Raw genomic sequence first — 27,292 nt, forward strand, 5'->3', positions numbered from 1 at the left:
CCTGGCACTGCTGCTGCAGCTTCTTGGTGGGCCGGCCCACGATGTAGATCTGCATGGGGGACAGGCTGATGGAGCTGTAGACCGCCACGTCCTTGGTGGAGCCGTAGGCCGCGTGCACGCGCAGGTGCAGCTGTGGGCAAGACGGGCGTGGGCGCGGGCTCGGCCCTTCCGCCCGTCCCCACCCCACTCCCTTCTAGCCGGGACCCACCTCAGAGATGAGCAGCTTCAGGAAGTTGGCCTTGTGCCTCAGCGGGTCGTGCACCAGGCCGTCACAGAAGGACACCACGCCGTGAGGGAAGTTGTGCTGGGCCAGCCATGCCACCACCCGCTGCTTCTGCATGTCAGGCCGGCCCGTCACATAGATGATGAGGTAGCCCAGGTCCTGCCAGTGCCTGGGGGCGAGGGGCAGGCCTGGGTGTCCCACGGACGCACTGTCCTCCCTCCTGGGCCGCCCAGCCAGTCCCCACGGGGGCCACTAAAGAGCGCCTCTCGGGTCAAGAGCCGACAGCAGCAGCCAGACTGGCCGCGGCGCGGGGCTCACGGTCCCCACCCCCACCCCCTGCAGCAGGTGTGACTGGTCTCGTTAGAAGCAGCCCCGCTCCCCAGCTAAGGGGACTGAGGCATCAACAGCAAGAGGTTACAGCTGGGAAGCGTGACCAGGCCGCGGGGTCCCTGCCCCACGTCCCCGCTCTGGCACCCAGGGCCCTCCGCCGCCTGGCCGCAGAGCTGCCTGCCTCCGAGCCCCCCCGCTGCTGCTCGGAGCGCTCACCGCACCACGTCCACGGCCCCAGCCCGCACTTTGGGGTCGCTGCCCATGATGGACACGCTGGCGGCGAAGGAGCCGTCGATGCTGAAGACCACGAACTCCGTGCCCTTGGGCAGCACGGTGATGTAGCTGTCGGCAAACGTGTGGTCTCCCCTGGGAGGGGGCAGCTCATCAGAACCCACCAGGGCTCCTTCCTCCCGCCCCGGACGAGGCTGACCCGGCCTGCTCACTCCTCGGAGCTCATACCTGACCACCATCTTGACGGGGTAGACACCCACGCCCAGGCGGTGGGTCTCGGGGATGGTGTAGGAGACGCGCCCGCTGCTGTTGGTCACCAGCGTGTCCAGGTACAGCCACTCACCCGAGGGCGGCTGCATCATGATGTGCACGTCCACCTGGAGCCGGGAGGGCTGGTCACGGCTGGGCCGCGCCCTTGGCCTCCACACCCCCACTTCCCACCCCCCAGCCAGAGGGAGGCGAGGTGGGGGGGCTCCTGTGGGCTCCCTGTGTCTTCACCTTCTCCCCAGTCAGGGTGACCATGTCCAGGGGCCCATACATGAACCGGCCTGTCAGGACCTGCGGGCCATCCTCGTTGGCGACCGCGTCATTGATCCGGTGATTGGCCGTCACATTCTGGGGGGAGGAGGAGCAAAGCTGGGTCAGGGCTGGGGATAGAGGGGCGGCTGGGGCCTCCTGGGCTCAGCTCAAGCTTCCCATGGGTCTGGGGGGTGAGTACGGGTGCAAAGCTCAATGACCCAGCTCAGCCACTGAGCTACATGGCCTTGGCGCTGGTCCCCGTCTGTAAACGGGGTAACAGCTCCAACCCCAGACTGTGAGGATTAAGTAAGACAGCACACTTCTCTGTGACTCAGTTTTCTCATCTGTAAAATGGGGTCTTCTCGCGAGGATTCAATAGCACGACAGCTGTGGGGCCTGGGCACTCAGAGGACCCCTCACCCGCAGCTTCACGTGGGTCCTCTTGCGCTGCCACTTCTCTCTCGGCTTTGACGGAGTGAACACCGAGACCTCCTTGCCATCCAGTTCCAAGATGCTGGAGTTGTCGTGCCTCATGACCTGGGAGGGGACACAGAGGGAGGCCATGAGGCAGGCTCAAGCCTGGCGCTTCCTGTTCTAGAGGGGAGAGGCCAGCGGCCCTAGGTGCCACGCTACCCCTGGGAGGGTTTGCGGGGGGGACACTATTTAACCCCACTGCAGTCTGCTCTGTGGCCCGTGAAGGTGCACATCCATTCACCCCATCTCAGCATCCCCACAGCTTCCTCCGTCCTGCTGGCTGTGGCGTCTGCTGGGGCCAGAAAGTGGGGCTCCCCACCGTCCTCATCTATGAAGTGGGGCCACCTCAGCAGCGGTGTCAGTCGGGCCTCCTGAGAGGTGCAGGTGTGCCCGGCAGTGGGACCCTGGGTACCTGTCTCAGCAGGAAGGAGACCACATCCGTGGACTCCCAGTAGCTGGCGTGGAAGAGGTGGGGCAGGGCCACGGTGGGGAAGGCCGTCAGGGCGTCGGGGCAGTACAGGGCGTAGTCGATCCGCTTCTGACCCCACCACTTCGCAGCAACTGCCAAGAGGAGGGGCTGTGACTGCGCTGGGCCCCAGGGGCTCACCTGGCCCCTCAGGCCGGGCTCAGCCCAGAGGCAAGACCCTCCTCTGACCAGAGAGAAGGGCTGCAACCAAAGCAAGTCTCCTTCTCCCAGACTCGGTGACAGGGGAGCAGCAAGCAGCCAGGGCGCCCGAGGAGGGGGAGGTGAGGGACTGCGGCTCAGCCGGGAGGATGTGGAGTTACAGGGGGAGGGGACAAGCCCAGTTTGGAGGCAGGACTCCCTGTTCCTGGTCCTGTCGACCCCCTGCCCTGGGCCTTATCACTGCCCTCTCCAGGCTTCTCCTGGACCCCCTGTCTGCCCCCGGAGGCCTCAAGGCTGTGAAAGGCTTTGCAGAGATGGAGTCACGATTCCTGGGCCCCAAGGCAAGGCCCGCTGTCCTCAGCACCTGGCAGGCAGGGTGTGAAGTGAGGGCCTTCAGTCTATGGAGGCTGCGTGTGAAGCTGGCTCCCCCTCTGGGCTGGGGGACCGCCCCAGGTTTGCAAAAGCCTCCCCGGTGGCTGCACGCAGGAGGTGCACCTGGTTAGGCTCGGGGTGGCCCTGCTCTCCGCCTGCAGCCTGCCTGACGGGCAAACCCCAGTCCTCACCCGGCCTCCATCCAGCCGCCCCCCCCGCCCCCCGCTGCTCCTGCTTCCTCCCTGGAAGTCTGGGTGCTCCCAGACCAAGCCGCCAGCTCCCCGCTAGGCCTCAGCGGGGCCCGGGGGTGAGGCATCCCTGGAAACAGAGCGTGACCCCAGTTAGAGGAGGCGGACATGTGCATGGAGGGCCCGTCATGCCCGGGACCTTCTCTGATGTCTAAGTCGGGGAGGCGGGGGCCCTCCCCAGGCTGGGGCTCGCCTGCTGGCCCGGGGCGGTGGGCGGTAGGGGGGGAGGGCAATCAGGGACGGGCACCTGACGCTGGGGCTGTGGCTGAGCGGCGCACAGGCTCAGCCCTGCTGGGGCCACCACTGCCCCAACGGGCCAGGAGGACACCCACGCCGGCCTTAGCCCCGGACCCCTGCTCTGACAGGCAGCCTGGGAGCCAGTCACATGGCAGGGGGCCGCTGGCCCCGGGGGAGTGGGGGTGGGGGTGACCCGGACTCTGCTTCCAGCTGCTGAGAAGCTTCTGAGATGGGCAGGAGCAAAGGAGGTTGTGGGTGACTCTGCCCCCTGGGGCGGCAGGAGGGGCTGGCACAGGAGACCTCGCCTCCCTGGCTCCCCTCGGCCACTGCTGCAGCTTCTCTAGAAATGGGCCCCCCAGCTTTCTCCTTCAAGGAGCACCTGCCCCCCTGGGGCTAGGACCCCTCCTCCCAGACCCATCACCCCCCAGCTGAGACAGCACCACCCATCTCCCACCACCTGCACTTGCCCCCCACCCCATGCCCTGCCCCAGGGCCACCCCTTTCAACACTCCTTCCTTCCAGAGTCCTCTATGGACACGGGGGCTGGATCACTCTTCGCTGCGGGGCCGTCCTGGGCACCGTACGGTGTTGAGCAGCACACCTGGTCTCTACCCACCAGATGCCAGTGGTGCCCACCCCAGTTGCCTCCAGACGCTGCAAACTGTCCTCTGGGGGACGGGCACAGTGGCCACCGTTGAGACTGGCTGCGACAGGGCACAGCCCCCTTGCTGTGATGGGGAGGGCAGGCCCCGGCACTGCTGCACTCACTCTGGGCAATACTGGATGCCGTGTAGCTCTCAGCCATGCCCGACACCTGGCTGGCGATGCTGATCTCGCTGGCCCGGCGGAAACCTCGGGCAGTGGGGGCTGTGCCGGGCGAGGAGGGGGCCGCGTGCTCTTGGAAGACCGCGTTGTGGGCCTGGAGTGCATCTGCTGCAGGCGGACAGGGACCAGAGACCGCGGGTAAGGAGGCCTCGCCCAGCCCGGCCCTCCAGCCCCCGAGCAGTGGGAGGGGGCGTCCAGCATGTGTCGGGGCTGGGGCGGCTGGAGTGGCCGCTGTGCAGGCAAGGCCGACACGTCCAGCTGCAGAAGAGCAGGGGCATCTGAGCAAAGCTGACAGAGTGGATGGGCCCAAGCATGCCAGGGCCCGCCTGCTCAGGGCCCAGAGCTGAGGCAGAGAGAAGGGAGCACTGGGGAAGGGGTGGACAGACGGACCAATACAGACACAGTGGGCAGGGAGGCAAGGCGGCCGGGCTCATGCCCCACACCGGCCACCCTTCCAGTCCAGCCTTCTTGGCCTCTGGGGCTTGGCCTGGCCTGACCCACAGCCCGCGGCAGCTGGGTTTGGGGGCGCTAACAACAGGGGCCTGGGGCAGCTTCCCAGGGGTGCCCAGCGCTGAGGACTGAGAATGAGGCAACACCCCTGCACATCCCACACACACGGGCCACATCGAGCCAGCCCCGAATGGGCATCTGGGGGCAACGGCAGGTGCTGAGGGCTCGAGCCAGGCTCACCTGGGCCCAGCCTGAGAACGGGGCTCGGCTACAGGACCCACATCTAGACGGGGTGCAGGAGATGCCTGGACCTCCTCAGGGAGAGGGAGTGGGGCCCTGAGAATCCAACCCCTCGCCAGGACCGAAGTCTTCTCCTGGGGGTCAGGTGGGTCCCAGCGGGCTCGAGGCCTCACCCCAACTCCTGCTGCTAGCCTCACAAACGGGGGAGAGAACCCTCGGACTGACACCTGTGCTGGGTGACCCTGAGACAGCTGCTCCCCTCTCTGGGCTCCTGTGCCTCCTCTGCTTTGGGTCCCCTCCCTGCTCTGCCCGGTGTCCAGAGAGGGGGCACCAAGCCTGCTCCTGGGGACCTGTCCTGCCCGGTCTCTGCTCCTCGCCACCACAGTTCCACAAATTCCGGGTGGCCAAGGAGGGCATGGGGGTCCCTGAGGACCAGCGGTCAGCCGGCGAAGCAGACTCCACCACGAGCAGGGGGGTTACACACACTCAGCAGAGCCCGGGCTGGGGCGGGGCCCGTCTTGCCAGGTGAGTGCGGGAACGGGGATACTGGTCTCCAGGAAGCCATCCCTGTGAGGGAGGGGGACCAGGGGGCCACCCTCCAGGACCAGCTGGGGGTTTCTCTGCACGGTCTGGACTGGAGGTATATGGGGAGAGAAGAGGGGACACAAGAACAGACACTTGTGTGCACATGACACAGACATGTGCCGCTCCTGAAGAGCCAGGACATGACAGGACTGGGACACGGGGGCAGGTGGGACGGGCCCTTCCTGGGGGGCGAGAGTGGGCCACGGACAACCCTCTCTCATGCTCCTGCACCCCAGCTTCAGGCTAGGTGACCTGGAGGCTCTGGAGCTGCCTGCCGTGGGGCTCCCTTCACAGGGCAGGACAATGCCCGGGACTCAGCCAGGGGCCCTCAGGTCCTCAGCTCTGCCTTGGCGGGGCGGTGGGGAGGGGAGCGAGGTGCCCAGCTGTGTGTGTGTGTGTGTGTTGGGGGGGGGGGGGAGGCCCTGGCCTGTGAGGCGGTCTCCCTCCTACCTCCCTTGGGTGGGTGGGGCTCATGCACCCGCACCTACACCAGGTGTCCCGCTTCCAAGGTGTTCAGTGCAGGCCGCCCTTCCCCGCACGGCAGGGCCAGCCCCGGCCTGGGGCACCCAAGGAAAGGGGACAAGTCCCACCCTCCCCCAGGGCCGGGGGCCCATGGGGCTCTCACCCAGCAGCGTCGAGCAGCCGTCCCCCAGCGGGTAGCGCTGGTAGCGGGGGATGCTGAGAGGCGGCAGGGCGTGGAATCGCCGCTCCAGCAGCGGCTCCAGGCGCGAGGCCGACGGGTCGGCGGGGTGGAACAGGTTGTAGACTTGCTGGCAGGAGGGCCGCAGCTGGAAAACTGGGGGTTGGAGAGGGGGGGGCAGTCGCAGAGCCTGGAGCTAGCTCCGCCCTCAGGAGGCGGGGCCTACAGCAGGTTGGGATTGGGTGGAGTGCGACGGGACGGGGTTGGGGATACAGAGAAACCCGAAAGTGTGTCTCTATAAATTTTGGGATTCTGTTTGGGCCACTGTCCCTTTATTAACCAAATTTGTTTTAATTGAAAAAGTTATAATGACGGTGGTTAAAAAAATTTCTTTTTAAGTACAGAACTATATATGATAAAAGACATATAACGGAGGGTTCCCTTTCTCCCCAGAGCCCCGGGGCTGGCGCCCCACCTGCAACTTTTGGGAGCCTCACGCGCATGCGCGGCCCGAGCCGGGTGGAGCCGTCCTCCGCGATTAGAAATGTCTCTAGGCTGTGCGATGGGGCTGTGCTTTCGAACATCTCATAGTTGATGGGAAGATCACGTGAATGTCATTATAAACTATCAGTAACATATATCTCACTTTAAAAAATACATACAAATAGGAACATAATCTATGCTTTCTGAACATAATCTATGTTTTTTTTTCATTTAACACAATAAGTGGGAGTCTTTCGTATCAGCACTCTAGTTCCGCCCCATTCTTTTTAACTGCGGCGGGGTATTCCATTGTATGGCTGTGCCGCAATTGATTTAACCAGCCCGCATCCCGTTTAGGTTGGTTCTGGTTTTTCACCATTACAGATGACGTTGCCCTAACATCAGTGTCTCTGAGTCTGTGCACGCATACCGAAGCCACTGTTTACTTGCTCTTGGGCAAGTGTCTACGCCTGCCTCTCTGAGCCTCAGTTTCCCTCTGGGGCCGCTGCACAGCTCCTGTAGGATGGCAGGTCTCCCTGGACCGCACTCGTTGATCCCGGGGTCACTGGGCAGGGACCGCTGCTCTGACGGCTGCTTAGCCCACAGGTTCTGCCTCCCTGTGTGTGTAGCCATGAGGAGGAACCTGGAGCGGCGTGGCTGTGGTCCCTCCGGGGCTGGGAGGCCACCCGATCGAGGAGACTTTGGGGGTGCCTGGCTTCACATCTCTTCCTTATGGGAAGACCTTGGGCCTGGGAGACTGGGTCTGGCCCCATCTGATCCTGGGGCAGCCCCTTCTATCTCTGGACCTCAGCTCCCAGAGGTGCCTTGGAGATTAAACGAAACAGCGTGTTGGGAAATGGGGCCAGAGACTGAGCTGCTGAAGCTGGAGCAAAGGAGAGCAATGGGCCCTTGGTGGGGGGTGCAGAAAAGAGGAGGAAGGGGTCTGGGATGTGACCATGGCCTCATGACAGGGGTCCACTGAGACCTTCTGCCCAGCTCATGCCCGCCCCCACCCCCCGCCTCACTCCTCCCCTGCAGGGACTCTCACCATCCAGGGAGGGGATGACGGTCTTCCTCAAGGCCAGGACCAGCCCCAGCGGGCACCCGAAGAGGAAGAGGTCAGCAATCTCAAAGTCGAACTTGCCCACGGCTCCTGCGCCGTCCAGCATGGTGGAGCTGCTTGAGCGGCGGGAGCTGGGCTCATTCCTCAGCACGCTGGCGTGGAGGCTGCAGATGTGGGGGGACAAATGAGGTCACACCACGGCCCTTCTCGGGGCTGGCCTGTCCTTAGCCTCCTGAAAAAGGCTCCTCAGGGGTCATCAGGCCCAAACGAGGCTTGGCCCCTGTGCGGTCCTGTGAGTGCAGCTGTCCGGCACCTGCTGGGACACCTCCGGTGACAGCAGGTCCCAACCTTTCTAGGGAGCCCACTGCCTTTGGGACAGCCCTGACCGGGATCACGCCGCCCCTGATCAGTTCTGCCCCCTGATTCTGCCATCCCCACTTCCAGCCCTGGTCAATCTGTTCCCTCTGACTCAAGATGGCCCAAGGCGTGTACAAGACCACAGCCGTACCCAACAAGCACCTTCTCGTGGCTGAAGAGCCGTGGCCCAGTCTGGGGATCCCAGGACGAGGGCCGGGGGGCCTCCAGCACCCTCACGTTCGCTGTCGGCACGATCTGGTCCATGTCCTCACTTCTGAGCCGTCCCTCAGAGTCCCCCTCCTCCCCTGGCGGGGGGCCTCGCTACCCACCTGGACAGAAAGGCCTGGTGCTGCTGGATGGTGTCCAGCTCGTAGGTGGACGAGTCACTCCTCTTGCGGGGCAGCTGCTGTCTGGGGTCCTCAGCGCCGTTGCTTCGGGGGATGTCGATGTTGCTGCGGCTCAGGTGCCGGCTGCTCTCCAGGTTGCCGCCGTGTGCCGCATTGACCGTCGTGCCCGGGGACAGCAGGTCAGTGTCCTGGAACGGCCCCATGCAGGCTCACTGCCCGGTGGCCACTGGCCTGGCCCCCTCTTCAGTGTCCTGGAAGCCGTGTCTGCCCTCCTGACTCCAGGCCCACTGGCCACTGCTCAGCGGCCTCTCACCCAAGCCAGGGAGGGAAAAGCCCTGTCCCTCTGTGCCCCACGGTCCCCCCCAGCCTTCACGCCTGGCCTGGCCTGCCCATGTGGGCCTTGCTCATCTCCCACGGATCCCGCTGCCTCGCCCGGCCTGCCAGGCCATTTGCTGCTCTGCAGCAGAGGGACCTTGGGTCCTCTCTCCTACTGGGCAGCTCAGAGGATCCACCCCCCAGGACCAGAGCCTGCTCCCCACGGTGCAGACCCTGCTTCACCGCCTGCTGAAGCTGCCGTGCTCCTAGGTTGAGCCGCGGCGCAGCTCTTCACCTGTCCCAGGCACCCACCCCCTGCCTTTGGGCACCTGCGTTAGCAACCTCTGCCCTTCCCTTTTCCTGCAGGCTTCTGGGATGTTTGGAGCCAGAGGGTGACAGTCCCCATCCTGGAGGTCCCCTGCTCCGGGGGCTGCGGGAAGCCAGTACCTGCACACTGGCCACACTGCCCCGGCGGCTGCTGCTCTGACTCTCAGACGCCGTCTGGTTGCTGCAGCATAAGGCATCGTACGCCAGGATGCCCCCGACGCAGTCCCCGATCAGGCAGACCTGGAGGGGGAGAGGCTCAGGGGCCTGAGAGCCCACCCTGCTTGCTGGAGGGCTGGCTGGGGAGAGCCCTGGCCTGGAGGACCAGGCCAGCCCACCCTGCAGGGTTTCTGTCTTCCCTTCCCCCACCCCACAACTCACCTGCCCGTTGAAGGTCACGCCCTCCTGGGACTTGATGAAGTCCCCGTAGGCGAGGTTGGCCCGCTGAATCACTGTGGCAACGGCCTCCTGGTAGTGGGGCGAGGAGGTTGCCAGCAGGGGCAGGGCGGCCAAGGGGATGTGGTCCTGGCTGCTGGACAGACAGCCTTCGTCGTGGCTGTAGGGGCTGAGGCTGGGGGCGGGAGACCGGTCAGGGGAGAGCAGGTGGCCTCAGCTCAGCCCAGTGGGCCCCTCTTCCCTGACCCGAGCATCAGAGCAGGAGCTGCCTGACACCCTGAGAGCCTCAGCCCTGACTTGGCAAACCTCGTGGGGATGCTTCCAGGCCAGGCATGGGGAACAGGGCCGGGGAGTAAGGCCAGTTACGTCAGAGGCAGGTCAGCATCCCCACATTACAGATGCAGAAACTGAGGCTCAGCTCTGGGCCCCGGCCCCTCCAGGACTCTAGGCTCAGCCATCTGCCTAGGTTTTGCCGCCTCCCGGCAGAATAGGCTAGACGGCGGGTTTGGATGTCGGCACTGTGGTCCCAGTACTGCGGGGGGAGGGGGTGTCTCCTGACCCTCAGGGCCAGGGGAGGGGCAGGTGGCAGCGAGCCTGGGCACTCACTCGGAGACGAGGGCGAAGGCAGCGGAGCAGATGGGCGGGCAGGGCACCAGGCGGATGGCCAGGTGGCCCAGGGCGCTGGGGTAGTGCACGCGCATGACGGTGTCGAACACGGTGGCGATGGTGTTGGTGTCGCCCTGCTTGGAGCCGGGGTCCCCGGCGCCCGTGTCCAGGATGGTGCCTCCGTGCAGCAGCAGCAGCAGCACGTGGATCTTGGAGGGCGGCACGGCCAGCGGCGGGCTGACCTCGTCCTGTGCGGGTGGGTGGGTGGGGGGGGGGTGAACTCCCTGGGGACTCGGCTCCTGGCCGAAGCTTCTGTCCTGCTGGGGGGACGCCTGTGGCGTCCCAGTCACTCCCTCTGAGACCCCATCTCAGTTCCTCTGCTCCGGGGCCTGGTGCCCCTCCCCCGGGGAGGCCCAGCTGCTTTTCCCCTCCCCTCTGTGTTCAGCACTGCTCCCCGCCGGCCTGACCGGGGCACAGAGGACACGATGGGAGAGGGTCTCTTCCTTCCAAAGCACAACTCCACCTCCCATCTGCGGGCCCAGGCAGGGGCTTCTGGGCTTCCAGCCTTGGGGGGCAGGCAGAGGCTCAGCCTCGTGCGGGCCTTTGGGGCCTGCCTGCCCTCCGTGTGTCTGTGTCCAGACGTCGGTCTGTCACAGGCTCTCTTTTTTTAAAAATTTATTTTATTTATTTATTTTTGGCCGCGCTGGGTCTTCATTGCTGTGCGCAGGCTTTTCTCTGGTTGCCGTGAGCAGGGGCTACGCACGCAGGCTTCGTTGCTCTGCGGCATGTGGGATCTTCCCCGACCAGGGCTCAAACCCGTGTCCCCTGCATTGGCAGGTGGATTCTTAACCACTGCGCCACCAGGGAAGCCCTCACAGGCTCTCTTAAGAGGGGCCTTGGGGGGGACTTCCCTGGCGGTCCAGTGGTTGAGAATCCGCCTTCCAATGCAGCGGATGCAGGTTCGATCCCTGGTTGGGGAACTAAGATCCCACATGCTGCGGGGCAACTAAGCCTGCGCCACAACTAGAGAGAAGCCTGTGCACTGCACCGAAGACCCAATGCAGCCAAAAAACAAACCAAACCAAACCAAAACAAAAAAATTCTGAGGCAAGCAATTAAAGAAAAAAAAAAGAAAAAGAGGGGCGGTGGGGGTCAGGGATTCAGATTCAGCTTGGCCGCTCAGCCAACAGCTCTGAGCTCTCCCTCCATCTACATGGGCCCTCGCCCGCTGCCCCAGGCCCCTGGCCCCCAGGCCCTGCCATTCCCAGACTCTAAGACCAAGGTCCTCAAGAGCAGAGATGCCCCAGAGGTGGCAGAACCCCAGCATCTTATAGTGGGGAGGGCAACGCAGGTGTGTCTATCTGAACCCCCCTCATTTGTGAGGAGTCATGCCCCCACTTCTTGCTGGTCAGCCCTGCTTATGAAGTCCAAGTGAGACTTGCACACATCCACCATGGGAATGGAACTGTTCTATCTAGAGACGAGGTGGCCCAGAGAGGCCAAGGGACTTGTCTAATATCACACAGCGCGTCAGTACCAAGCTGGACTGGAACCCAGAGCTCCTGCCACCAGCTCAGTGCTCTTCTGCTACCCCAGGCTGTAGCCCCATCCCCAGGGGCCTCTCCCCATCCCTGGCTTGTGGTGTGGGAGGCCAGGGCCAGGGCCCAAGAGAGCCACAGGTGAGTACTTGCTTTTCCCATATTATGTCAGGGGCTGAGGGGGGCGGGGAAGGGAGCTGAAGAGAGGGGCCTGTCCCTAAGGAACTCAGGAGCAGAACAAGGGGCTGAAGCCATCTGGAGGGTCCATGGGGGGTCAGCTGACCCTGAACTGGGCCACCGGATGGCAGGAGGTGGGGCAGCAGCAGGACCCAAGTGTCAATACAGAGCCCAAGAGCGGGCTGGGCAGTGTGGGCACTGAACCCAGGGACTGGCGAGGCCACTGGGAACGGGTCGGGCTGGGCTGGGAGCCTCTGAGCAGCAGAGGGCTTTGGGCGGGAGGAAGGCTGGTGGGTGGTACTGGGCCTGGGGTGGAGGCAAGGCTGGGCTGCCTCAGTCCCCAAGAGGGGGCTGGTCATCGGCCGGTCGTGGGCCACAGGGCCTGGGCAGGAATGAACTCACGGCCCAAGGCAGGGTGGGGTCACTGGCTGCCCAGACCACAGGCCAGGACAGAAGCACCAGATGGTCCCAAAGACTGATCAACACAGCCAGGCGAGAGGCTCGTGGAAGGCACGTCTCACAGCACCCTCCCTGTCACCCAGACACGGTCCCTAGTCACCTGGGACGCGCAGGGCAGGGCTGGGCAGTGCGGGGCTGAGAGAATCCTGCCTGTGCCTGGCTGCTGGGACCCAGCGCTGGAGGCTGGGGACTCTTCAGGGACCCAGGAGGCCAGTCCGGGACACAGCTTTCCTCCCATTCAAACTGCTTTCTACAGGGGCACACCCTGCCTGAGACTCGAACCCCAGTGCGGACAGAGCCACTGGGAGGCGGGGCCTGGGAGCCAGCTCTGGAGAGCCAGGGGTCCCCACCAGTGACTAGGTAAAGCCGTCCTCCTTCCTCGAGCCTGGGAGAAGAGCCTCCGGTCTGGGGACCGTTGCCAGCAAAGGGATCTGACTCTGGATGGCGGTGTCCCAGAACCAGTGCTGGGTCCAAATGCACATCCCCAGGAAGATCCAGAGCCCGAGGCCCCTTCTGCCCCTCCTGGGGGCCCGTCAGAGCTGTGTGCGCCGAAGGCAAGGAGGGGGCTCCGTTTGCTTTATCGCCATTAACCAGCAATTGGGAATCGATTCCCCTCGTCCCAGTTACCCTTCTAGAAAAGCCCGCTTCGACCTCAGACCTCAAAGAGAACCCCAAGAGGAGGAGGGCGGTGCGGATGAACCCCCTCCCCGGTCCAAACTCCCCACAGGTCCTGAGTCCCCAGAGGTGCCGTCTCCACCTTGGGCAGCTAGAGGCCAGAGCAATGCGGTGACCGCAGCGTGTGACAGCCCCACTCCGCCCCGGCTCCTGCCCCAGTGCAAACAGCTCTGACCGCCCACAGGTGGAGGAGGAGAAGGGGCGTGAGCTCCATGCAAAGAACCCCCGAAGCGGACATAAGCGCTCTACCAAGACAGCTTTATTGGACACTGAGAGCTTTTCCCACCCCTGGCGGGGCGGCCATAGCCAGCCACATCACTTCTGCCTAGATGACTTTCGCTTCCTCCCCTTCTATCTTTTTTCCTTCAGGGACTTCAGACAAGCTGAGCACAAGGTGAAGATCTTATTTTTGATCTGGAATTTACAAGTTTCTCATTTTGCTTTCCAAGGGTGGAGCGGGGTCAAGGCCTTCCTCGGGGGAGCTGTCTGCAGTCCCTACTGGTTCTCCGGGACATCAGAGGGGGTGGGCCCCAGGCCTCTCTCCAGTGGTGCCCAGGCCAGTGTGGACATGATGCTGTGGGAGCCAAGTTCTGCCTCCATGGTCTCCCCAGCGGGACTGGCCCTTTACGCCCTGCCCTCCCCGCTGCAGCCCTGGCCCCTCCACCTCGGCACCCACCTCGATGATGTTCAGCTGCTCCACGCTGGAGGCCACCCTGAACTCGGGGGTGCTCTGGCGGTACAGACCGTCTGCAACACAGAAGCGGTGGGCGGGTGTGAGCGAAGGGGCAGGCCCAGCGGACAGAGGCTGTGACCATGACAAGCAGGGCCCGAGGTGTCCCCCCAACCCTCCTGGGTGCTTGGGTGCTCCTCCTTAGGAGGCTGTAACCTGCAGCCCCCCGCTGGTTACCCTGTGTCTCCTCTGGCTCAGGGCTTTCAATTTTGTCCATGAGGTCATTGGAGTTCCACTTGGTGATGTCCTTGGGGAACATTTCCTCTGAATCGGACAGGTCCTCTGGGGAGGAGAGAGAGGGGCTCCAGCACCCCGATCAAGGGCAGGGGGTCGGGGGAGGGGGGGCGCTGGGAGGCCTAAGAGTGGCCGCTCTGGGGGCTCCCATGCTTCTCTGGCCCGTGTGGCCCTCCCCACTTGGTTCTATGCTCTCCTTTCCTTAACAGGACGGACACATGGCCACATACCCACGGGGCTTCTGCCTGATGTTTTTTAAAAAATTGTGGTAACTTTCACTTAACATAAAATTCACCATTTTAACCACTTTCAAGTAGCATTTAGTCCATTCACAATGCTGTGCAACCATGAGCTCTATCTGGTTCCAGAGCTTCTCCATCTCCCCCGATGGAAACCTGTCCCCATTAGCAGTCATGCCTCATCCCCCGCCTCTCCCAGACCCTGGCAACCACCGGTTGACTTTCTGTCCTTATGGATTTGCCTGTTCGGGACTTTTCCCATACATGGGGTCATACAGTATGTGGTCTTTTGTGTCTGGCTTCTTCTACTTCCCATGGTGTTTCTAAGTTTCAACCACGTGTCAGTGCCTCATCCCTTTTCATGCCCGAGTCGTATTCCATCGTATGGATGGACCACATCTTGTTTCTCCATGATGTTCCTGACTTTTCAATGTCCACAAAACTACAGCTTAGTGAGAAGTGCTGCTATGAACAGTTCCATCCATGACTCTTTTTTTCTGCTTTTCTGAGAACTTCCACCCATGACTGCTGGGTAGGAAGCAGCTGTCTGGACTCTGGCATGGCTGGTCCCTCCTCTGTGGGTCACCGGGACAGTCTCCCCAGGACACTGCGGCTCTGGCATCTCCTGCTCTGCTGTCTCTTCTCTTTTCCAGCTTTTTCTGAAGTTTCTACATTAGATGTGTCTTTTCCTCATATCAGGGACACAGAGCCAGGAGGGGCTCAGCCTCTTGGCCTGGCTGGAGGGGAGTGGGAGTATGAGATGCCCCAAACACCCTCTCTACCCTCAGGGAGGCCCCAGGTGCAGAGGCCGGCTCAGGAACCACCTGCCTCCCGTTCCAGGTCCCCACCCCAGGGCCATACCTGCCTCCGCCCTGCTGTGTGCCTGTGGGCACGTCCCTGTCCCTTTCTGAGTCTGTCCTGCCTTATAAACTGCAAACCTGTCTCCCTGTACCTGCCTGCCGGCCCCTCTTACTTCCTCAAGAGGAAAGGCAAAGGTACGAAGCAAGGATGTTTGGTATGTGCATCTTCCCAGCACAGGTGGGTGATTTATCCGGCTGTTTGCTTGCTGTGCTTATTCTGGGATTCGTGGGAAAATGGGCACTTCATGTATTTTCTACTTGTTTGTATTTTCTAAGGTTTCTACATTAGACGTGTTAATTTAATCATGAAAAGACAGTAATTACAAAAATTAGAAGATTAGAAGAAGTTATGCTTTTGTAAAGCTTCTTAGGGAATTATTATTATTATTATTTTGGCCATGCCGCATGGCTTGCGGGATCTTATTTCCCTGACCAGGGATTGAACCCGGGCCACGGCAGTGAAAGCACCGAGTCCTAATCCCTGGACCGCCAGGGAATTCCCTTCGGGAATTAAATTCACATATGGAAAAAATGTCACCGTCTGATTGTAAATCCATTTTGGGGGGTTCGAGAGAACAGTCCCCACCTGCCAGACCCCGTGCACATTCTGATACCAGGTTAGGGTGAGTGTGAGACCCCAGACTCCTGGTGACTTCATCTCATCCTGCCCCTGCCCCCACGTGCTGCTGTTCACCCAGAACTTTTCACAGGTAATCCCCACCTTGACTTGCATCCCCTGCAGCTCTTTCAGACCCCTCCCCTCCCCCTCTTGGGAAGGCCCGTGTGCTCCAGGGTGCCCGCCTACCGTGAGCATCAAAGAACTCATCATCCGAGCTCTCGTCTGAGTCCCGGGCGATACTCTGCATCCTCCACTCCGAGATGCTGTGGCGGGAAGGACTCGCTGGAAGGCAAAACCCCAGACTGACCGACCACCCAGCAGCGCTGGGATGAGCGGGCAGAGGCAGGCAGGTGCGATGATGCTGGAGTAGGGCCAGGAGGGCTCAGAAGGGGATGAAATGGAGAAATGAGGACGGGGCGGCTCTGACTCATCTCCCAGCCCACCTGGCACAATGCAGTCCTGTCCCGGGAGGACGTGGATGGGGGAGGGTATCAGGTATGAGGCCAGGACGTGCAGTCACCCAGGCTTGGGTCTGCTCCTGTGCCCTTGACCTGATCTGCTCAGGAGCGAGGCCCCCTCCCTTTTTTTGCCGCACCACTGCGTGGCATGTGGGATCTTAGTTCCCCGACCAGGGATTGAACCCGGGCCCTGGCAGTGGACCGCCAGGGAATTTCCAGGAGCGAGCCCGTTCAACTCTGCCACTGCGGGGCCAACAGACAGGGATGCCCAGCAGGGGCAGGAAGTGAGATTAAAGGTATCGGTGCGTGTGTTTCCATGGATCCCTTCAGCACAGCACAAGCCTGGTGTGGGAAAAGCTGGATTTGCGGGAGGCGGGGGACTCCTGGCGTTTTATACAAAATACCCCGAGTTTCCCCAATAACCACCGCACTTTCAAGTAAGTTCCAGAGAAAGGCCTTTCTGAGTATCTGAAGCCTTTCAGGCTCCTTTGCCCCGGCTGCTCCCTCAGGCGCAGAAGCCTCTCCTGGGTGTGCTGGGTGCAGCCCGCCCAGACCCCCCCACCCCACCTTGGAACCCTGGCTCCTCAGAGCTGCAGCCGGCTGGGTCCCAGGAGGGGTTGGGAGTGGGGATCCCACGTGGCCAGCCTGCCTGTCTCAGGCGGGCTGTGTGGGTGAGTCTGGGTGGGTGAGTCTGGGGGAAACTGCCAGGGTTGGGGCAACGCCCTGGGCTTCCCTCCGAGGCGGAGGCTGCAAGGAGGTGACTAGTTCTGAGTCCCTACAGGTGTGGCCCGCAGGTCCGAAAGCAAGAGTCCACCTTCAGAGTTAGAACTCCCCGGCAGAGGCACGGGGCTGCCGGGCAGGGGCAGTCGCCGGGGTGGACGAGTAGAGGGCAGGGACACCCGCGGGGACAGAGTGCGCTCACCTCCCCGCTTGGACGACCGGGACGACTTGGAGGACGTGGACCACTGCTTCTTCAGGCCCCTGCCCACCAGGGGCTCCCCACCGCTGCTGCTGGGCTGGGGGGGCTCCCTGGGGGCCTGGTCCTGGGTGGCCTCGTCCTTGGCCAGCTCCGCGGCCCCCTTGTCGTCCTCATTGAACTGGGCCATCTTGCGGGACAGCATGAGCTGCGCCTCCTTCTCCAGCTCCCGGATGTTGTCCATGTTCAGCCCGTACCACTCGTCCTGCCAGCACCAGGCCTGCCGGTGGGCCCTCACCATCACCTTCCGCAGGCCTGGTGGGGAGGGAGAGAGAGAGACGCCCGTGTTACAGCCCCCCGGGGACTCCTAGGCTGGGAGGTGCCCCACGTTGCAGGACAGGCTCTGCCCCTCACCCACTGCGTGGCCTCCAGCAAACCACTGCCCTCGTGCCCGTTTCCCCATGTGTAAAGGAGGGGTCCGGCTCACAGATGGCTTCACAAGCTCACAGTGGCTCTGTAACTGGGGTACTGGGGCTTCCCAAAGTACTGTGTCTGCTCAGAAGCCATGCTGAGTTTTGCGGGGGGGGGTGGGGGTGGGGAATTCCTGCCTTGTGGGGAGCTGGAGGAGGACTTCCTGAGTGTTTCCTATCTCAGAGTCAAGGACACTTCTCTTGTTGAATTTCCCACGGGAAAGTCAACCTCAAGTTCGAAGCACGTTGGTCCTTTCTCTTTTAAACAGAATATATACACATACAATATAAAATAAGATATAAAATACAATAAAGTACGATATATAGGAATATATCATATATAGAAAATAAGATAGAAAATAAGATACTTTTAAGCTATAAAGAATAGAAGAACCACAGGGACAGGAAGCAGATGGGGGCTGCCTTGGGTGGGGATGACAGTGGGGGTGATTGTGAAAGACTCTGGGGGCATGGAATGTTCTAGAACTGTGTGCACTACTCTGCAAACACACTCAAGCTTACGGAACTCAAACTTCTCTTACAACAGATGCAAAATCAGGCCTCAATAGGCTGCTTAAAAAACATTAAGAAGAAATAAAGCATTTCCCCCCTGCCCCACCCCCCAACCCCCACACCACCCATCGAGGGAACAGATGTGACCAGTAACACAGAGCCCACGGTCACCCTCCCAGACGCATCTTCCTCCCGCCCTGAAAGGGTCCATCCTGAATTTTGTGTTTATCACTTGCTTTTCTTTCCGTGTTTTTCTATACAATATGTTGGGTTGGCCTACATGTTGTTGACATTTACATGTATGTGTCATACTGCATGTATTTTTCTGCCACTTGCCTTTTTTGGGTGAGTTGCCGGTTTGTTGCTGTATGGTATTTATTTGTTTGAAATACCACATTTTATTTATTCTCTCTCCTGCCAGTGGGCCTTTGGCTCACTTTCATTGTTTGTCCGTTTTGCTTTTACAATCCTGCTGCTCTGAACATTCCAGAACGTGCATTTGAGTTTCTCCAGGGGGGCAAACCTGGAAGGGTCATCACTGAGTCTTCCTCCCGCTTTCCTAGAGAAAGCTGAGCGGCTTCCCAGGTGGTCCAGCCCTTCCTCATTCCCAGGCTGGTCTCCGGCGACCCTTCCTCCGGGCTCACCTCCTGATTCCCACTTGCAGCCTCGCTCAGGCCACTCGGCCTCCCCAGCCGTCCTGTCTATATCCCTTCATTCCCAAAAGCCTGCCTGGGAGAAACTCCCTCTCACCCCTGCTCCTAGGAGGGTGCCCCCAAGCCCCGGGCCGTGGCTTCAGGCACGCCACCCTCAGGGTCAGCCAGCACCCACACTGGACAGACCGTCTGATGAGATGTGACGCGCAGACAAGGACGGCTGGGACAGGAGATCTGGGTTCAGACCCAGGGCTGGCCCCGGGCTTCCTCCACTGCAAATGGGGGTTGGAGGGGGTGACAGTGGCCACCCTGTAGGGCCATGGAGAGCTGCTGTGACACCTGTGAAGTATACCATCAGTGCTGTGACCCTGCTCATGGCTACACAGTCCCCCTTGCTCTTGGAGTGAGCAGGTGTCTGCCCAGGTGCCTCTCCTCGATCATGAGCCTCGGGGCTAAAACCAGGCCCTGGGCACTGACCTCTGCCCTGACTGGGGGCAGGGAGGAGCCCGGGTCGGCACTAGCTCCTTCTTTCTAGAAGGAAAGAAGATGCCCTGGGCATCTGTTGTCCCGTTCCCTGGGCACCCGCTCTGGCCCAGGCGGGCGTGGGTGTAGGACAGGAGGATGTCCAAGATGCTCTCCCCTGGGACTTCCAGCCCAAAGCGGGCGGCAGCGCCGGGGCAGGGCCTGGGGTCTGGCCTTGGGGTGCCGAGAGGTGCTGTGAGCAGCAGGGGGGCAGTCCCCTGGGGCTGCTCCCCCATGGTGGGTGGGCATCACATGTTACAAATACCAGCCAGTCCGGAGTGTCTGGGGCAGGCATACACTGCCTGTCGTCTGTAGGTGCTCGGCAAGTGTTTATATGGTCAAGGTAAACCAGGTGGGTGGCTGCATGTGGGCCCTGGGGGGTCGCCTGTCCAGAGTAAGACAGAAACGTGGAGTCCCGGGCAGATGCAGAGAGAGAGGGCGGGCAGACAGGGGGACACAGTCGGAGAGGCCAGGCGCGCTCACCCGTGTCGTGGATGAACCTCTCGATCTTGGACTGCATGCCCCAGTAGCGGAACTCCACCTTGCAGAGCTTGTAGGCGCACATTATGGGGAAGACCTGCTGCTTGTACTCCTCGATCCAGTTCTCGGACAGGGGCCCCCGCTGGGTCTTGGTGGAGTAGAACAGCTTGGGGTCCTCTTCCGTCTTATACTCGTTGGGGGGCACGGGGTCCTTGACGATGTCGATGAAATCTACGGGGAGACCCCGTGAGTGACCACTTCTGCCCCAACCTCCACCCCACTCCTCCCCATCCAGTCTCCTCGCCATGTCCCTGCCACCCCCCAAATCCTCGTAGGGCCGCAGGCCTCGAGGTGCCACGGGGCCCGACGTGGGGGTGAGGATGTTGTTCTGGCCCATCCCGACCCCGAGCTCCCCCGCCCTCAGGACCTGTGGCTTTCCTTGTTGCCTTTTCGGATCATTTCAGCAACCCCCCTGTTTTGGGCACACTTGCCAAAGCGGATAAATAAGCTGATGAGCTGGAGAAGCATGGGCGAGATGAGGATGGAGGATGTGGGATGGGGCGGGGGCGAGTAAAAGAGTAAAGCTTCCCAGAAAAGCTGGTGTTTCAGCTACAGGAACAGAACTGTGAGGCCGAGAACGTCCCAGAATGTGACACTTAACCAGGAGGTGGGGGAGTCTGGGGAACCACCAGCGTGTCCGCGTGGGTAGAGGTGATGGGGATGCAGCTGGACACATCCGCCATCTCTCGCCAGGCTTTGTGCCCGGCCGGCACGCTGAGGGGAAGTGGCCCTACAGATGCGCTTTAAGGCGGCTGGCCTGCTAGGAAGCCCCTCCCAGACAGATCAGCAGGGAAGAGTCCGGAAACCACGTCCGATGGGCCCGAGAGGGTCCAGGATGTGCCTGCGGGTGGGCAGCAGATGCCACGGGGCTGGGCGCTTGGGAAACAGGACTGGGGGGCTGGTGGGACCTGGGTGAGGGGTGAGACAGTGACTCTGGGAAGGACCACCTCTTGTCACTCGGCTCCTCCCCCAACTCAAAACCATCCTGCTGGGCTGGCTCCCGAGGTGTGCATGTGGTAGACGGGGCTGCGTGCACACTTGCTGAGGAGGAACCCAGGACAGGGTCTGTGGCTCAGACAGCCCTTCTTTCAGATGTGTGGGGACGACGGCACTTGGGGGGGCTCTGCCCCGACCGGGCCCTGGCTGTCTCGTCTCCCTGGCTTGCTGGCTCCGAGTCTGGGCTGTGGTTTACAGATGCAGACGTTGGCCCCGCCGAAACTGGTGATGGGTCAGAAGCGGCCCGAGGGCAGCAGGATGTGGGGAGGGTTGCACATCCTTCCTGGAGCAGACCACGTGCCCAGCCTGCTCAGGCAGGCAAAGGCCGCTAAGGGGAGGGCTGGGACTTAGGAACCATGGCAGGAGGCCTTGGGGGGGGGGGGGGAGCCTGCAGCTGGCCGGACAAGAGCTGCCAGAGGGCCTGCGTCATGCTGGGCCCTTCCTTCCTGTTATGGGTAGAATGTGTTCCCTCCTAAACTCATTCGTTGGAGTTCTGGCCCCCAGGGCCTCAGAATGTGACCTTATTGGGAGACAGGGTCTTTAAAGAAGTAATCTAATTAAAGTGAGGTCATTAGGGTGCACCTAATCCAATTTAACTAGAGTGCTTATAAAAAGGAGAAATTTGGCTCAATTAAAAAAAAAATACACCTGAAACTAACACAGCATTGTAAATCAACTATATACTTCAATTAAAAAAAAAAAAAAGGGAGAAATTCGAATACGGACATGCACACAGAGAGAACACCATGTAAAGATGAAGGCAGAGATTGAGGTGATGCGTCTACAAGCCGAGGAACGCCAAAGATTGCCAGCAGCCACCAGAAGCTAGGGGAGAGGCCCAAACCGATTCTCCCTCAGGGACCCCAGAAGGAGCCAACCCTGCTGACACCCTGACCTTGACTTCTGACCTCCAAAACTGTGAGACAAAAAGTATCTGTTGTCTTAAGTCCCTTAGTCTGTGGTACTTCGTTCTGGTAGCCCTAGGAAGCTAAGGTATCTCCCAAAGCCCACTGGGGCCTAAGAACTCCGGCCGGAGGGAGGCGTCTCAGGGAATTGCCCTCCAGGCCTCTGAGGCTGCCTGGGAGCTCGTCAACACCCCTCCAACACCAGCCGTGCACCCATCTGGGAACCACAATGGCTTGTTCCTGCGGGCTTGGGGCCTGTTGAGGTGTGGCTGGCCCACAGATGTGTTTTGTTTGGCTGGCATACTTACAAAGATTTTTCATTAGTTATCAACATTTAGGAATTGGAAGAATTCACATGAAAACCCTGATTTCTGGCCTCGCTTGAAAAAGAAGATTTAACAAACGGGGCCTGTTTCCCACATGGCATAGTCAGCTAGAGGGGAGTAGAGCAGAGGCCGCCCACCATCAAGAGGACACAGGCCCCACCCAGCCTGCTGCACTCACGCACGGCTGTCAGCCTGATGTGACCCCCAAGCACACGCGCGCATTTCTGGGGGTGGGGACACTCGAAGGGATGAAGGGAAGGGGCTTGAGTGGGAAACGCACGTAGCCTTAGTGGGTACATCAGGGAAATGGGGCCGAGGAGACCCATCCTTCCTCGCCCCCCACCTCCGACCAGGCTTGCTTGGACTCTATCCTCCCCGCCCAGGACAGGGGCTGGTCCGCAGCCTGCCAGGCCTGAAGACCAGGGGCAGATGCAAGGGGCCCACGGGCGGGGACACTGGGAACTGAGCCCCGCAGGGCTCCTGCCCTTCCCGGAGTTGGGAGCGTCAGGGTAGCCGGTTACCGATCGTCAGCTGGTTCTTTTCCACAGGAGACAGGCTGAACACGTTGGGGTTTTCTCCAGCATCAGTTTTATAAAAGGTTTCGATGTCAATGGAGAATTTCTCCACAAAAGGGCAAGTGAACCTGTAGGGGAAGTAGAGTAGCCATCAGGACTCGAGCTCAGAGGTGTAGGCGTGGGTGGCTGGGGGGAGGACGAGGGCTGGAGTGGTGGCCGAGACTCGTCTGTCCTGTCCCCCTCCTGGACCTTCACCTCGTCCCAGGAAGAGCCAAGTCCAGGTTGGGGGGAGGGATGGGTTTCGGGGGAAGAGGGAGTCGTTCCAGGAAGCTGCCGGCAGCCCTGGGTCCCTGTGTGCGAGGCATGGTGTGGACTCAGGCACAGCTAAGGTGGCGCACTGCTGAGCCGGCTGAATCCGGACCAGCGCTTTGTGTGACATGCCGCCCTGCCCCCCATCCCCTAAGAAACCAGGTGTGGCAACAGGGAAACAGCCCCTCTCTCTTTTTTTTTTTTTTTTTTAATTTATTTTTATTTATTTTTGGCTGTGTTGGGTCTTCGTTTCTGCGCGAGGGCTTTCTCTAGTTGGGGCGAGCGGGGGCCACTCTTCATCGCGGTGCGCGGGCCTCTCACTATCGCGGCCTCCCTTGTTGCGGAGCACAGGCTCCAGACGCGCAGGCTCAGTAGTTGTGGCTCACGGGCCCAGCTGCTCCGCGGCATGTGGGATCTTCCCAGACCAGGGCTCGAACCCATATCCCCTGCATTAGCAGGCAGATTCTCAACCACTGTGCCACCAGGGAAGCCCCCAATGCCCTTCTCTCTTGACTGGAGATGAGCTCAGAGGAGGAAAGTGCTGCTGGGAAGAGGAATAACCTGGATGGATCCTCCAGCAAGCTCCAGGCCCTCAACGACCTGGGGAAGGAAGCCCCAGGAGATTCATGGGGACTCCACCAGCTCAGCAAGTGAGTGGCCAGCTGGGAGCAGCCCCTGATCTCTTCTAACGAAGCAGTGCTCAGCTATATTGGGTGGGGGCCACAGAGTGAAGAGCCCCCCTACCAGAGGGATCCAAAGAAAGCCCTGCTCAACATGGTTTGTTATAAAAGATCATCATAGTCGCTGAAGGTCTCAGGGTTGGAGGGAATCTCTGGGCCATCTGGTCTACCCTCAGCTTGTGTTTCTTCCCAGCTGGTTGACTGTCCTGCATTCTCAGGTGAACATTAAAGTGAGTTTGTATTCCCTGAGCCTTCCCAGATGGCAGAGGACTCTCAGATGGCCCTCACTGGACTCATGCCTTCCTGGTCTCCCGCACTGGCAGGCTAGAAGGCACCTAGGGGTATACCCTTCCCTCTCCTGCCTGTTCTCTGAGGGGGAACCTGGGGGACCTTCAGGGTACCAATCAGAACGGAGGCTCAGCTCTCCAGGAGCCAGGGCTCCTTGGGGTGTGGGGATTGAGCCTGTCTGGGGGGCCAGCACCAGGATCCATGCCGCAGGGTTGCTTCCCCAGCAGACAGCACGAGGCTGAGGGCAGGCTCACCTGGTTCGGGTATAGGGGTAGGCGTTCCAGGACTCCTCCACCACCCGCAGGGCCGCCTTGGGCAGGATGGAGCGGAACCAGCTGGGGATGTGCATGCCCACATGGTACACCTTGTGTGTGTACTGCCCGGAGCCGCCAGGGCCGTCCGTGTATGGCCGGTTCTCCAGGATCTCCACGCCACTGCCTTCACCGAACGTCTCGTTACGGCTCTTCTTCTGTGGGGACAAAAGCACCAGCGATGTGTGGGTCCAGAGCACTCTGCAGAGGGGGAGGGGTTCAGGAGACTGGCCGAGGGTGCTGAATGGGGGGTGGGGTTTTGGCCAACCAGGCTGGCTCCTCCTGTGTCACTTCAGGACACCCCCCCCACCCCCCCGGCTCCACGTGCCCCAGCACTCATGCAGGAGACTGAAGGGGCCACGGTTCCCTCTCCGAGCCCAGCACTGCACGTGCAAACTCCTCCGTTCGGACTCCTGAGTGTGCCGGGACTGAAAGTGTTCCCAAGGTCAGGAACAAGATGAGGATGCATGCTTTCTCACCTCTAGCCCACATTGTACTGGAGGTTCTAGCCAGAGAAATTAGGCAAGAAAAAGAAATAGTAAGAGGCATTCGAATAGGAAAGGAAGAAGTAAAACTATCTCAATTTGTTGATGACACACTCATATACAGAAAAGCCTAAAGAATCCCCCCCAAATCTGTTAGACCTAATACATATATTCAACAGAGTTGCAGGATACAAAATCAACACACAAAAGCAAATAATGCAGAAAGGAAATAAAGAAATCATTTCCATTTACAATAGCATCCAAAAGAATAAAATACCTGGGAATAAATTTAACCAAGGAGGTACAAGACTTGCACACAGAAAACTATAAAAAATTGCTGAAAGAAATTAAAGGAGATCTAAATAAATGGAAAGACATCTGTGTTCATGCACTGTAAGATTTAATATTGTTAAGATGTCAATACTCCCCAAAGCAACCTGCAGGTCCAATGTAATCCCTATCAAAATCCAATGGCAGGGGCTTCCCTGGTGGCGTAGTGGTTGAGAATCTGCCTGCCAATGCAGGGGACACGGGTTCGAGCCCTGGTCTGGGAGGATCCCATATGCCGCGGAGCAACTGGGCCCGTGAGCCACAATTGCTAAGCCTGCGCGTCTGGAGCCTGTGCTCCGCAACAAGAGAGGCCACGATAGTGAGAGGCCCGCGCACCACGATGAAGAGTGGCCCCTGCTTGCCGCAACTAGAGAAAGCCCTCGCGGAGAAACGAAGACCCAACACAGCCATAAATAAAATAAATAAATTAATTAAAAAAAAATCCAATGGCAGTTTTGGTAGAAAAGGAAAAACTGATCCTAAAATTCATATGGAATTTCAAGGGCTCTCAAACAGCCAAAACAATTTTGAAAACAAAACAAAGTTGGAATGCTCACATTTTCCGATATCAGAACTTGCTATAAAACTATATAGGGGGACTTCCCTGGTGGCACAGTGGTTAAGAATCCACCTGCCAATGCAGGGGACACGGGTTCGATCCCTGGTCCGGGATGATCCCACATGCCACAGAGCAACTAAGCCTGTGCGCCACAACTACTGAGCCCACATGCCACAACTACTGAAGCCCACGAGCTCTAAGGGCCGTGCACCACAGTGAAGAGTAGCCCCCACTCACCGCAACTAGAGAAAAGCCTGCATGCAGCAACGAAGACCCAATGCAGCCAAAAAATAAATAAATTAAAAAAAACCCCACAACTATAGTAGGGACTTCCCTAGTGGCGCAGTGGTTGAGAATCCGCCTGCCAATGCAGGGGACACGGGTTCAAGCCTTGGTCTGGGAAGATCCCACATGCCATGGAACAACTAAGCCCATGCACCACAACTACTGAGCCTGTGTGCCACAACGAATGAAGCCCACACGCCTAGAGCCTATGCTCCGCAACAAGAGAAGCCACCGCAATGAGAAGCCCATGCACCGCAACGAACAGTAGCCCCCGCTCGCCACAACTAGAGAAAGTCCGGGCGCAGCAACGAAGGACAAACACAGCCAAAAAAAAAAAAAAAAAAAAAAAAAGATGCATCCACCTGTTGCGGGTGGTAGTAGCTCTTTAAAAAAACAAAAAACTATAGTAATCAAAACAGTATAGTACAGGCATAGGACAGATCTATGGAATGGAGATGAGAGTTTAGAAATAAACCCACATATCTATACACTATATATATTGATTTTCAACAAGGGTGCCAAAACCATTCAATGCAGGAGGGAAGAGTCTTTTCAACAAATGCTGCTGGGACAACTGGATACCCACGTGCAAAAGAATGAAGTTGCACTACTATCTCATACCACATATAAAGATTAACTCAAAATGGATCAAAGGCCTAATTGTAAGAACTAAAAGTATAGAACTCTTAGAAGAAAACATAGGGGCAAATCTTCATGATCTTGGATTTGACAATGGTTTCTCAAATATGATACCCACACACAAGCAACCAAAGAAAAAATAGCTAAATTGGACTTCATCAAAATGAAAGAAAAACTGTTGTGCATCAAGGGACACTATCAAGAGAGTGAAAGGACAATCCACAGAATGGGAGAAAATTTTTTGTAAATAATATATCTGATAAACGAATTATATCCATACAATAAAACAAGATTTGGCTGTAAAAAGGAATGAAGTACTGACACATGCTACTACATAGATGAACCTTGAAAACATGCCGAGTGAAAGAAACCAGACACAAAAGGCCATATACTATATGATCCCATTTATATAAAATGTACAGAATAGGCAAATCCAGAAAGTCAGAAAGTAGGTTATTGGTTGCCTGGGGGTTGGGGGAAAATGCAGAGCGACTTCTTTATGAGATGATGAAAATGCTCTAGAATTGTGATGGCTTCACAACTCTGTGAACGTGCTAAAAGCCACTAAACTGTACACTTTAAATGTGTGAATTGTGTGGTGTGGGACTTACAGCTCAATAAATCTGGTATAAAACAAAACAAACAAATAAAAACCAACCTTGCCTCTTGTACTCAAATAAGATTTCAGAGAGATCAAACACGAGGAGTGAGAAGGGGCCTCGGAGGTACTGCCCAGGAGATGTGATGCCTGGGTCACCTCCAAGTGTCCTTCTGCCACGAACGTCCTTCCCAGGGCCCAGAAGCTCAGGTTTCTGCTTCTGCACAAAACCTCGTGGTCAAGGTGCTGGTGACTTTTAAGCTCAGCATCTGTTTCCATGGTGACATGACAGCATCACCAAGGCCATCTTCGGTCAGCTTCCTGAACAGCAGGTGCGCATACACTCACACATGCACGCACCTGAGTCCTCGCACACGTACACAGGCACTCCCCACAGCACTGCCTCGCCCTCGGGGCACAAACCCTCTCTAAGGCACAAAGACGTGATATATCTCCATGGCCAGAGACACTGAGTCCCCTTCAGGAAAACAACAGACCCTGGATGAGGCCACAGATGGAGTCAGAGCAGGGACATGCCATTCCTCACTCTTTAAAGGAGCTCCTGGAATGTGG

General features: G+C 59.3%; 1 protein-coding gene across 6 annotated transcripts in view; it reads right to left on the reverse strand.

The window, feature by feature from the left end:
* Positions 1-27,292, reverse strand: part of PITPNM2 (phosphatidylinositol transfer protein membrane associated 2) — a 146,503-nt gene that overhangs the window by 3,101 nt on the left and 116,110 nt on the right. For 5 of the 6 annotated variants that reach the window (XM_057526714.1, XM_057526719.1, XM_057526713.1 and 2 more), the window contains 21 exons: positions 23,767-23,981; positions 22,242-22,363; positions 19,437-19,664; positions 16,802-17,110; positions 15,608-15,703; positions 13,647-13,751; positions 13,416-13,486; positions 9,891-10,138; positions 9,270-9,459; positions 9,012-9,155; positions 8,232-8,437; positions 7,531-7,709; positions 5,985-6,155; positions 4,028-4,192; positions 2,190-2,338; positions 1,724-1,840; positions 1,283-1,399; positions 1,013-1,161; positions 770-919; positions 209-392; positions 2-130 (listed from right to left, as the gene is read on the reverse strand). In XM_057526714.1, the coding sequence (XP_057382697.1) occupies positions 2-130; positions 209-392; positions 770-919; positions 1,013-1,161; positions 1,283-1,399; positions 1,724-1,840; positions 2,190-2,338; positions 4,028-4,192; positions 5,985-6,155; positions 7,531-7,709; positions 8,232-8,437; positions 9,012-9,155; positions 9,270-9,459; positions 9,891-10,138; positions 13,416-13,486; positions 13,647-13,751; positions 15,608-15,703; positions 16,802-17,110; positions 19,437-19,664; positions 22,242-22,363; positions 23,767-23,981 (3,444 nt within the window). The remainder of the gene's footprint in view (position 1; positions 131-208; positions 393-769; positions 920-1,012; positions 1,162-1,282; positions 1,400-1,723; positions 1,841-2,189; positions 2,339-4,027; positions 4,193-5,984; positions 6,156-7,530; positions 7,710-8,231; positions 8,438-9,011; positions 9,156-9,269; positions 9,460-9,890; positions 10,139-13,415; positions 13,487-13,646; positions 13,752-15,607; positions 15,704-16,801; positions 17,111-19,436; positions 19,665-22,241; positions 22,364-23,766; positions 23,982-27,292) is intronic. The other variant, XM_057526717.1, reaches the window with a different exon arrangement.

Source organism: Balaenoptera acutorostrata, chromosome 13 (assembly GCF_949987535.1).
Source record: "Balaenoptera acutorostrata chromosome 13, mBalAcu1.1, whole genome shotgun sequence".
Classification (NCBI taxonomy): Eukaryota; Metazoa; Chordata; class Mammalia; order Artiodactyla; family Balaenopteridae; genus Balaenoptera; species Balaenoptera acutorostrata.